The following is a 12,623-nucleotide window of genomic DNA, read 5'->3' on the forward strand; positions in this document are numbered from 1 at the left end:
TTTAACAATACTAAACCTCCAATCCGTGATCATGGTATATCTTTCCGTGTTGGGTGAGCTGTGCCTTCAGCTCAGGTTTTGAACTCAGGGTCCTGAGATTGAGCCCCATATTGGGTTCCCTCCTCAGTGGAGAGTCTGCTGCTCCCTCTCCATGTGTCCCCTCCACAACCCCTTCATCTTTTCTCTCTAATAAATAAAATCTTTTTTTTTTTTTTTGAAAGACTTTATTTGACAGAAGGTGAGAGGAAGCACAAACAGGGGGAGAAGCAGAGGGAGAAGCAGGCTCCCTGCAGGGAGCCAGATGTGGGATGTGATCTCAAGACATGGGGATCATGACCCGAGCTGAGCCAAAGGCAGCAGTTTAACCCACTGAGACACCCAGCCTCTATAATAAATAACATCTTTTTTAAAAAGTGGACATTCAGGGGCACCTGGGTGGCTCAGTGGGTTAAAGCCTCTGCCTTCAGCTCGGGTCATGATCCCGGAGTCCTGGGATTGAGCCCCACATTGGGCTCCTCTGCTCAGCGGGGAGCCTGCTTCCCTTCTTCTCTCTCTCTCTGCCTGCCTCTCTGCCTACCTGTGATCTCTGTCAGATAAATAAAATCTTAAAAAAAAAAAAAAGTGGAAATCCATATGTAGATGAATTTGTATGACCAAGTAAAACTCTACTCTGAATTAAATAAGAAAGTGCATTAGAAAAATTAAAATATGAATTTCAAATATTTTATTAAGGAAAAACAACTAATTCTTGGATTCCAAAAACCTTTAAAAACACTATAAAACTTTTTTTTTTACACTATAAAACTTTTATAAAAAAACAAAATACAAGTTAAATGAACCAGATATTTTGAGAGTAACCTTATGATTTACTGTAAAAATCAAGTATTACAAATCCTTGTGGATTTTTATTGTAATTCCCTGAGGATTTCATTTCACATATATCAAAACCCTTTCACCATGTCTAATACAAATATGAACTATTCTTTAAAGTTCTCACTAAACCTTTAAGACTACAAATCACTTTATCATAAATTTCAACCTAGTGGTATTTATTTATATAAAAAGATGGAAAATCTGTTTTGAATATGGATACATAAAACAAAATATTCCCTATCATTTAGATTTCGGAAAGAAATGCAGCTTTTTAGTTAGCATTGAGGCAAAGCAGGGAACCTGCTTCTTTCCAATTGCATTTGGGTCTTTGCAAAAGTCCACTCGGCGCTGAGAGACTTTCCTGTTCACCAGAGTGAGGAGTTCCGTGAACTCCAAGGAGGAGCCGAATTTCCCCAGCATCTCACACAAATCTTGAATGTACCATGAGCCATTCACAGTTTCCCGATGAGAATAATAGCCTAAAAGGAAGGAAAAGGACACTGAAGTATTTTTGGCTTTTGGTTACTTCGAGTTTATAATGCACCCCTATAGAAACAGAAGTTCTAACAATTCTTAAAGACTTAAGATATGTCCGTTTCAAAACTTTTCTCTGTTGACTAGTGTCTAATGGGAAAGGGATTGTTTTATATAGTTTTATAAAAATGGGGTTAGTTCTAAGTAGTTTCCTTCGTTTCCTGAAAAGTCCCAAGACCACAGTAGCCAGGCAGTGATTGTGACACGAGACTGGAAAGAAAAACAGTTTGCTGCCCTAGCAAGGAACAGCAAGCATCTAAGTGTTTTCAACAACGCTTTCCACAAATACCACTATGACACCATCATGATAACAGGCAGCTAATATTCAATATAACTTGTAAGCTGCCACGGTTCTCAGGAATGATTTTTCTGTAAGTCACTCTACACTTGAGATCACCCTGTGCCATGTGATCAAAGAAATCTGTTCTTCTGTTCTAAGACTGTGAGCGCCAGGATCAAATCACTGCGGCCCACTTCTAGTTGGTAGTGAACAGCCACCCACCTTCTGCCACAGAGTAGCACATGAGGAAGTCAGCCCCAGCGGGCAGCGTGTGCACGGAGGCCGCATCCACCTGGGTGACGTTGGCCTCTGGTGCGTCAGTCCGATGATCCACTACGTCCAGAGGAATGACTGGCACGTCATGCTGGTCTCCCCGACACGCCTAGGAGAAAAAGCACTCTCTGGTCTTTACCTAAGCTCTCCTTCCCAGTGCTTCAGGCTTACAGTCAATGTGTCCTTTTGGACACCATCATGTCAGCAGCAACAGAAGCCGCTTTATAGGTACGTCAGAAACCACACCATCGAGTTTCGGAGCATACAAAGCTGACTGGTTTTCCCTACTTAGGTTTTCTTCTAATTAGGGTTTTCAAAAAATTGGCATCCTCAACTATACACCAAATTGTGTTGATTGAAAGGTATGCTCTGGAGAAAGCCTCTGTGCTTTTAAAGTTTCTAATGGGATCAGCCACACTGCAGGACCAAAGATGCACCCCTTCTTCTAAAAACTGTGGTCTTTGCCTAGTGTTTCTATTCAATCAGGGAATATATGCCCAGACTGGGTTGTGCTTACCCAGCTGCTGCCATAAATTGTCAAAAGGATACCACGTGACCCAAGAAGCTATCTTTTACTGTGCCCTTTTCTTTTCACTTATACTTTAGAGTGAAGTCTCAAATTCTTACCTGCTAATCCTGACTCATAGATGGGCTGACATTAATTTCTACTCTTAAATGACTATTATGGCTGAATGTTGTCACCCCCCCCCCCCCCATTAATATATAGAAGTCCTAACCCTCAGTATCTCAAAAGTGACTGTATTTGGAGATATGGTAAGATGAGGTCTGTTATTTTAATTTACCATAATTGGTGTCTTAGATTAGGGCACAGAGGAGACCATGTGAAGGCACAGGGACAAGATAGCCACGTCCAAGCCAAGGAGAACTGATACCCTGATCTTAGACTGCTAACCTCCGGAACTGTAAGAAAATGAATTTCTGTTGTTTAAGCCACCCAGGCTGTGTACTTTGTTCTGGTGGGCCTAGTACACTTAATACAGTGACCTAAGAAGATTTGACAGTGCATTTTAAATGCATCTCTCATTCTGAAATGCTTAATGAGTTATAAGCTATCTGTTTATTTATTGTGCAAATAATAATAGGGCAAGAGCTGCCAAGACTTATAAGCTTTGAAAGAAAAAGTTGTGAGTGATTTCAGTTAAAGAGAAGATCCCTAATATTCCATTTCTACAGGGAGATTTTAATCTTATTTCCTATTCCCAGGCTTCTTTTCAGCACTTATTTTCCACTGTCTTCCTATCTAGCCTATAACACCCCTAGAATGTGCTGCTCTCACCCGCCAGCTCAGAGGCAGTGAGCTGGAGAGTGAGCCTTTACAGAGGGCTGGCGCGTGCTGGACACTGTTCCCAGTGTGCTCGTCTGTTAGGTCGCCCATCCTCCCAGCGACATCATGAGGTGGTGCTATTTTATCTCCTTTCACAGACGAAGAATCGGGAGGCACAGAGAGGTAACCTGGCAAAACATTTTTCTCCTTGTGGTGCTCACCGCATAGCAGCCTGCTAGTTATTTCGAATTCTGTTGTCTCTGACAGCCCTAGTCACTCCCCTTTTCACGAAGCAATCATGTCATTATTTTCCCTGATTTTTCCCGTTCGCTGGGCTGTCTCCCTTAGCATCTTTCCTCTGCTCACTGCTGTCCCTCAGTTCTGTTTTGCACTCACTTTTCAAGCTATACCTGATATGGAGAAACTCATCTACGCCCATGGCTGCCATTACCATTCACCTCCTCCTTACTCTGAAATGTACTTCTCCAACCCAGGCTGCCTTTTTTTTTTTTTTTTTAAGATTTTATTTATTTATTTGACAGAGATCACAAGTAGACGGAGAGGCAGGCAGAGAGAGAGAGGGAAGCAGGCCCCTCGCTGAGCAGAGAGCCCGATGCGGGACTCGATCCAGGACCCCGAGATCATGACCTGAGCCGAAGGCAGCGGCTTAACCCACTGAGCCACCCAGGCGCCCCCAGGCTGCCTTTCTTAAGTTCTAGAACTATAACTCTGCCCATGTGTGACAGATACTCCAAGGCAGTTGTCCCAACAGGAAACCATGGATCATCCTCAACTTCCCAGAGACCTCCCCCGCCCCCTCCCCTCAAGGCTTGGTGGCAGCTGGAATGTAGCCATGCCCCTGTGCTGTTCATGGAAATACAGAACTGGAGCACGAGAACACTGTTCGGATTCCTTACTGATGTGCCAGATGAGATCCTTCGGGCCCAGACACATCTTATCCCTAATACCAGTGTGGTGGAGGGGAAAGGTGACCGGGTGAAGTAAGCTAGGACCAGAACTCGCCCGCAGTCTGCCCACTGGCCTCCCTGCACAGCGCTCTAACACCAGAGACCCTTCCTCGGGGAGCTCCAGCTGACGCCGGGCTGGACTGTGGCACATTGGTTATTTTAAGTCCTTTCAAATGTCAGTCTATTAATAAACTGAAAATCTTTATCATTTATTCCTTGTTAAGAAGGAATTACTACTAATGGGAATTACTATTAATTGTAACTCTGATTGGCTGGGAAGCCAAAAGGGCCTTTCCAATTATTGGAGAGTTACTTTCAAAATTGGCTTTAATTCTTTATAATCATGTGTACAAAACCATGGACTTTACAATTAAGACTATAAAATCAGTCACCTGGGTGGCTCAGATGGTTAAGCGTCTGCCTTCAGCTCAGGTCATGATCCCAGGGTCCTGGGATTAAGCCCCACATTGGGCTTCTTGCTCAACGGGGAGCCTGCTTTTCCCTCTGCCTCTGTTTCTGTCTCTCATGAAAAAAATAAATCTTCAAAAAAATTCTAACAAAATCAGTCTTACCTGAATGATAAATATCTTGGGTTTTCCAACTAGGCTTTGACATTTGTCTCCTTTGAATAAGCCAGTCAGTGTCTGAATTTCAATTTTGGCATCATATGCGTAAATGTGATTGCCTTCACCATGACTCAGGAAAACACATAAAAAGCAGTCGGCATCCGTGTGGCTAGAGGTTGACGCTATAAAGGTAGCCATTAGTTCACAAAGAAATGAAGATGTTTATTATGTACCTATAAAAATTCAATCTAATACAAGAATAAAGTTACAGATGGAGGAGGAAAATTTTATTTATTTTTAAAAGATTTTATTTGGCAGAGGTCTCAAGTAGATGGAGAGGCAGGCAGAGAGAGAGGAGGAAGCAGGCTACCCGCTGAGCAGAGATCTGATGTGGGGCTCGATCCCAGGACCCTGGGACCATGACCTGAGCCGAAGGCAGAGGCTTTAACCCACTGAGCCACCCAGGCGCCCTGGAAAATTTATTTTAATAACTGTAAAAAGGATGTAATGAAGTGCAACCTAGTATTTAATCAAGCATAATAATTTATATCAGACGGTCTCTGATTTTTAAAAACCAACTAAAAGTTCGGAGAGTTTAAAAACAAATTTCATTAGCTTTTCTGCGACAAAGAATAATGACATGAAAAACATACTGGGAGGACTGTGGCTACAAAATATGTGTCTCGGAGCAGAAAGCTGAAGGTGGCCCAGAAAGGCCTTGCAGACACTTTGGCCAATGGCTCTGTGTGGCTGCGCCTCTAGGGAGTGCGCCGGCTTCGCTCCCTGTCTGCAGCACTGACGGTGAGCAAAGCCGAACACCCGCAGGTCAAAGAGGTCTGGTACAGGGGTGTCTCAAAAAATTAAAAATAGAAATACCATCTGATCCAGCCATTCCACTTCTGGAATTTACTGATGAAAACGAAAAACCTAATTTGGAAAGAGACACCTGCATCCCCCAAGTTCCCTGAAGCACAACAGCTAAGACGTGCAAACAACCCCAAGTGTCCATAAGTGAATGAAGGAAGGAAGAAAATGGGATATAGGTATCCGGATATATAGACAGACAGACAGACAGACAGACACACACACACACACACACACACACACACACACACAGTATTATTCAGCCATAAAAAAGGAAATCCTGGCCTTTGTAATAACAAGGGTGGATTTTAAGGGCGTTATGCTGAAAGAAAGAAATCCAAGACAAAATACCATATGATCTCACAGGTGGAATCTAAAAAAAAAAAAAACCAAAGCTACAGATAGAGAACAGACTGGTGGTTGCTGGCAGGTGAGGTACAGTGGGTGAAAGGGTACAGACTTCCAATTATAAGTCATGGGGATATAATGTGCAGCATAGGCCCTATACTACTACTATATATCTGAAAGTCTGAAAGTGGCTACGTAAATTTTTAAAATGTAATTTGTAATTTTGTACGGTGACAGATGGTGAGAAGACACAGGTGACCATTTTACAATGTATACAAATATTGAATCATGCTATACACCTGAAACTGATGTTATATATTACACTTAATTTTTAAAAAGCCCTGCAGTTTAAATACATAAATACTGTAATAGTCCATTGCAAATAACTTGAAAATCCATGGCATGCAGTAATTACGATAAATGTAAGTTAGATTACCTACTGTGCAGTGATATAGAAGTTTAGAGATAGTATATGTAAATCCACAATTAAAAAATCCACAATATTTTGAAGCCAGTAAAACACTTGGGTATGGAAGGAATCAGCTGAAACATGACAGCCCAGCATCTGTAGTGTTTGCATTGACTTTTAATTGCCAAATGAGAAGGTCATTTCCTTCATTTCTAGAATAACAGACTGTAATGAGTGGATGCTAAACATAAACTTTGGAGGCATAATACTTTGCAAGAGTCTCGAATCTGGTGGGTAACATCCAAGCAGAGAGGCACACCAAACCTGTAACCCACGCTAAATTAGTTGGTAAGACTTTTTAATAACACAGTTAATTATCTGGATGCCTTTATAGATAGGATACTCCATTCCCCTAGAAGATAAATAGGAAAACTACTTACCCTCATGAATTTTGAGCAGTAGTTCTTCTGCTTTAAGATCATTAAAGCATTTCACTTCAAATCCTAGTTCTGAAAACCTGGTGATAAACTGGGTATTAGCGTAGGAGCTATTCACAGTGGTCAGATACCTGCATTTACTTGGAACATATACATCTATACAAGTTTTTATGACCTACAGATTGACCTTCAGGAGGAAAGAAAAAATGAAATATGAATGAACTACAAACAATGATGGTTTTCCTTAAGCACCCACAGTTGGGAAGGATTTACTCATAACTGATTCAAGTCAGAATGTTGCCGTCTGCTGTGCAACTATGTAATGATGCAGAGTCCATTAACATTTAACAGAACAAGGTGAGGAAGGAAATTCAGGCAAGTTCTCAAGGGACCTGTGCCTTCATGAGGCACAGCCTCAGGCACTCTTGCTCGGTAATTTCCTCAGTGTGGACAAGTTTTGGTAAGTATCACTTAACTGTCCCGTCCTCCTGACACTTAGATAAAACCAGTACCTGCGTGTTAGATTGTCTCTGTCTGCGCTGGTGCCCCGCCGTTCTGGCAACATTAAATGCCAGAAGAACCTCTCGTGGTTGAAGATTAAAGCAGTTCCTCTCCTCTTGTGGTCCATTTTGTACTTTTCTGCCGGATCAAATACTTCACTGTTAAGGAAAAATTTAAACAATAATCACTTTAAGTCATATTAAATAATGAGCTCCTCCAAGCCCACTATCAACGTGGAGGGTAGATAGAGGTCTGCTGTCTGCGCCTCCCGTGCTAGGCTGACATGCTTCTGGTGTGCACTGGGCAAGCCTCACCGCTGTTCTGGTAAGGATAACCCTGAAATGTTTCTGTACTGATGGGTAAACAGGAGCCATCCTCAGCACCCTGACCCCCAGTCCTTCCAGGAACATCTTTTCTCCACGATCCAGAAACCAGGGACAACAGCATGCGCAGGCCCCAGCTATGGTTCCAGCGCCCACGCCACACCAGTTACTAGATGTTTTGAACATCACTGTAGGTCCTGAAAAGACCAGAGGCAGCAGCCAACCCACAGGTCGACCAGCCTCCGGTCCCAACACTGACGCTCGCCATTCTCGGCTCTACTTGCTCCCAGGTGCCCTTCTTGCTTCTTGTAGACTGATCACAGTCAGCAAAGGAAGAGGCCTTCATTATGAAAGTGCACATTTTTACCTCTTACGGAAGGCGTCCATTTCGGTCACATTTTGTTCCTCACCTTTAAAAAAAAAAAAAGTTGAATTTTATTAATTTGCTGTTTGACTTGTGGTAAAAACACAGCAGTCCTCCCACACTGTAAATCCTTCTAGTTTTGCTTGGTTTAAAAGGCAAGTATGAAAAGGGGAAATAGGAAGGGAAACTGCTTCATAATCAATGACTAGAAATTAACAGCTCAATTCTTTCTCACCCTGAACTCTTACTGGCAAAATAGGAAAGAGTATTATCAAGAGAAATGGAGAAAACATTATGCAAATACATTCACTGCAAAATATACCTATGGTGACACGGTTCTGATTATGGACCAACGCATACAAAATATAGAATTGTTCTGCAGAAAATGTTTTTGCAGATAGTCCCTATAACCGAGAAGCAATTAAAAGCAGAGGAAAACTGAAACAATGTGTGGATAATACTGGATTACCCTATGGGCTGGAAGAGGTAGAAGTATGGAGAAGGGAAAGGCCAAGGGCAAAGGCTTAAATTTTGGATCTCCCAAATGAAACACATTTACAACCCACCCCATCATGGGGACCCTATGTCCCCAACCTGCGACCAGACTTCCCCACCCCCTAGGCTGCCCTTCACTGGATCCTCCTCTACTCCTTAGAGCAGTGTTGTGCAACAGAACTCTCTCTGCTGATGGACTCCTTCTGTACCTGTGCTGTCCTATATGCTAGCCACGGGCCACAGGTGGCTGCAGAGCACTTGAAATGGGGCTTGTGCAGCTAAGGAACTCAATTTTTAATTCATTTTCAATAACCACACATAGCCAGTAGCTTCTGTACTGGACAGCGCAGTCTAGCATCTCTTACAATAAAGGCCCAGGCACCCATGACTGTTTTTACCTCATAAACTTAACAGCCCGAGGGGAGAGAAAGTAAGGAATAAACAAATATTAATGGTATTATAAGATGCTCTCTCCCTTGAGGTCACTGAGGATAGCACAACAGACCCTCCCACCCGTCACCTTGGAACCAGGAGGCTCCGGTTTCCTTCTGTCCCTGACACCTGATTGTTCTAGCCTCACATCCCCTCCTCGCTGACAGCAATCTGCTCTGGGAGGGGGAGGCTGGAATTCAATTCCATGCCCTTCACCGTCGCTTTTGGGGCCTATTCCTCCCGGAATCCACCCGGCATCCACATCCAGCCAGGACCCCACGAAGGCCCTCTGCTGTCCAGTAGACCCTAAATCAGTTTTTCTCAACCTTGGTATCGGTTCCTGGTGTGGGTGATAAAATGTCCATTCCTTGATCCTAACCCAGATTTGCAGAATCAGAATCCCAGGGAAAGGGGAATCTGCATTTTTCACAAGGTGATTTTTATACCGAGGAGTCAAGGGCAGCCTCCCTAATGCATCCTCCCGGATCTCCCAAGGTTTCCTTCCTGCCCCATGCACTCACTGCTCTCTCTGCACACCTCCAAAAGCCAGCCTGCTCTAGGGGACCCCCTCCTCCAAACCCTGCTCTACCAAGTTACCTTGCACCTCATAACGCTGTTTTACTAAAAAGCCATTTACACATTTATCGACCGGGGACATCTCCTACTCCACATACCACCCTAGGAGGAACCCGGTCTACTCTTCTTACTCCACGAACTACTCCACCCAGAACACTTCCTAACACTTCCTACTCCACACCCTGCTCTGCCAACGCTACTTCCTTCTCCATGTGCTTTGCTCCTGGGGATACTTCCCCTTCCGCAAGCTGCTTACCTGAGGCTACATCCTACTCTTCCTACTCCACAAACTGCTTTACGCAGAAACTTCTCCACCACACAGTGCTCTGAAGAGGACAGTACACAATTCATGCTACCCAGGATACTGTCTCCACATTCTGCTCTACATGGGATCCTTGTACCCCACACCCTGGCCTCTGGGAAACACTCCCTACCAAGGATACGGGACCCTTCCCAGCAGCCACTGCTGCACCCGGGCACACCTGCTTCCCTGGGAGACCTGCTTCACTCACCGCTCTACCAAATACACCTCCTGCTCCGCACGCCCCTGTGGCCGTACCTGTTGCTCCAGACACTGCTCTACTGGGGAGTACTTCCTACTCAGACTCTGCCCTACTGGGGGACGCTGCTCTTTGAACACACTGCTTTACTGGGATAGTTTCTACCCCACACACTGCTCTCCCAGAGATCCCCATGTGGCTTTACAGGGATCTTCCTCATAGGACAGTGCACTATATGGGATACTAACCTGGCACACACCTCTCCACTAGCGCACTTTCTACCAGACATTACTTCACCAGGGACAGCTCCTTACCACATACACCATTCTTCTGGGGAGACGTCCTACATCACACAGTTCCAACCAGGAAATCTCTTCCTCCCCACACTGCTCTGTCCTGAATACTTCCTACCGCACACCCCATCTACTGGGATTACTTCCTACTCTCCACACTGCTCTACTAAGGCAGAGGAATTTTCTCTCCTTCCATTTTCAAAAGTGGTTCAGGATCCACCTCCTTTTAATTACCTCACCTCTCTAAGCCAGTTATATGATAAAGAAAAAAACATCTCAGACTAAACACATTCAATCCTTGTGTGAAGGACAGTCCCCTCATTCATCCCCCCCACAAACCTGCCCCGTTAGGAAAGCACTTAGCTCCAACATGGCACACAAAGTAGCAGACCTGGGAGCCCACCTCTTCCGGCCCCTGCTCCACATAGGTTAGTGAGCCCAAGGCAGCTTGAAGCATAGCAGAGGGAAGCGGTGCCAAACGGCCGGTCACCAAACTAACTCAAATCATCGAGGGTGAAAGCACTGGCAGATGTACGCTCGACTGGATCTTCAAAACTAATTTTTTTAAAAAAATATAAATGAGAACTGTCCTGGAGTTTCTGTCGGGCTAATATGGGACACAGTTATGTAAATAAATTACATCCACACAAAAGAAAAATACTCATTTTTTATAGTCTGAGGAAGGAATTGCACCAATCCTCCTGGCTAGGTGTAATTTCAGCTGTCCATCTGGATGGTCTCAAACAATGCCCTCAGCTTGGACGTGACCTATAGATTTAGAAAAGATAGCTAGTTTCAGGTCACTCCAGATAACCTAAAATCACATTCAATTTCAAAGTTAACAGACATGGCAATCTCAGGGATTTTTTAAAGGTGTTTTGTTGTTACTGTTAGTATCATGGAGGCGGGGTTGGGGGGGGAACTGGGCTCTGAGAACTTTAGTTCGGACCCTGGCTAGCTCAGAGCTGGCTCTGATACTAGCAAGCGCCCCACATCGCGCAGAAGCAGTCAATGGCCAGGTCCGCACGCCATTCTAGTCTGGCAGTTTGTTCCACCAGAACGGGAAGCGATGGACACAGATATTAAAACCTAAGTTTCCAACACTACTGGAGTTGATAAGTTTTACTCAGGTTTCACAGAAAATAATATTCTGTGACTCTCTTGTGGTCACTCTAGGCTGTATGTCCTCAGCAGACAAACTTCAGGAAGGGCACACTTTAACAAAGTCATCGTTACACTGCAGGAATACAAATGAACTAAGAGGGTAGAGCGCTCTGCCATCATGGAAAAAATCAATTTCAATGGAGATACCCTATATAACATCTATAAATTCCTGTGCATCTGCAATCTATTCATCAAAAATGGGTCCATCATTAAACTTGTCTCTTGACTTCTTTTCACTTCTCCTTGCCTCTGATTTAGGCAATTTTCCTTTTCACCATGATGCACCTACGACCTCTTTGCTCCTTGAAACAGTTTAATTTTTACAAAACGAATCTCACCTTTTTCCTCTTCACCTTAATTGGATAATGCCTCCAGATAATCCTGCCAGCTAGCCTCTATTGATGGCCTGGCACTTTAGACCTTCTTGCCCTCAGCTCCACAGCCCATGACACACAGTGGTCAGGCTTGTCCAAGGACACTAAAGTGGAGCTGGTACTGAAAACCAGGTCTGCCTGGAAACTCCAAAGTCTCTGCAATCTTGTCACCAAACTAAACCCCTCCTACCAGAGACGCCAGTTACCTTCCTAAACTAAGTGTTCATTTCCCCAACCTTCTCCATTAACCAGGGTCATCGTCCTAATGCACTGCAGTACCAATCAAACTCCACCCATATTCCCTATCAAGAATCTGTTTAATAATCCTACATTGAGTAAGCTATGTCAGGGCTAGAACACACTAAAAAGGGGGTGGGGTGGAGAAAAAGGAAGGACGCAGGCAGGAAAAGGAAAGCAATTTAAAGGGATTTAAAGAATGGAGGGGGAAGTGCCCTGACTAGTAGTTGGCGTCCTGGAGGCCTGCCCCTGCTGCCCACCCCCCACCACGGAACCCAAAATAGGAGTGGCCGCCGGACCCTGCACCGTCCGTCCGGGGCAGGGCCACTCCCTGAACAGCCAAGGTGACGTCCTACAACTTGCCTCAGGGGCAAGCCCGGTTTCTTGCAGCACAGAATAAAAAGCTCTGAAATAAGGTATTCTGCATCAACCACTAGTTTCAACCTTTTCTTTCTTCTTCTTTTTTTTTTTTAACACTATGGCCAGGCTCGAAGTTTCTAAAGCTATCAGTGATATAATTAGTAACA

The 12,623-nt window shown here is 44.3% G+C and overlaps 1 protein-coding gene across 3 annotated transcripts in view; it reads right to left on the minus strand.

The window, feature by feature from the left end:
- Nucleotides 1-615: 615 nt before the first annotated feature.
- The window catches only part of PLA2G12A (phospholipase A2 group XIIA), a 29,447-nt gene continuing 17,439 nt past the window's right edge, over nucleotides 616-12,623 (minus strand). For 2 of the 3 annotated variants that reach the window (XM_047718194.1, XM_047718195.1), the window contains 6 exons: nucleotides 8,029-8,071; nucleotides 7,350-7,496; nucleotides 6,841-6,917; nucleotides 4,786-4,961; nucleotides 1,910-2,069; nucleotides 616-1,352 (listed from right to left, as the gene is read on the minus strand). In XM_047718194.1, the coding sequence (XP_047574150.1) occupies nucleotides 1,114-1,352; nucleotides 1,910-2,069; nucleotides 4,786-4,961; nucleotides 6,841-6,917; nucleotides 7,350-7,496; nucleotides 8,029-8,071 (842 nt within the window). In that variant the 3' untranslated portion in view covers nucleotides 616-1,113. Of the gene's footprint in view, nucleotides 1,353-1,909; nucleotides 2,070-4,785; nucleotides 4,962-6,840; nucleotides 6,918-7,349; nucleotides 7,497-7,920; nucleotides 8,072-12,623 lie in introns of those variants that run through there. The other variant, XM_047718197.1, reaches the window with a different exon arrangement.

The sequence above is a fragment of the Lutra lutra genome, chromosome 2 (genome assembly GCF_902655055.1).
Source record: "Lutra lutra chromosome 2, mLutLut1.2, whole genome shotgun sequence".
NCBI lineage: Eukaryota > Metazoa > Chordata > Mammalia > Carnivora > Mustelidae > Lutra > Lutra lutra.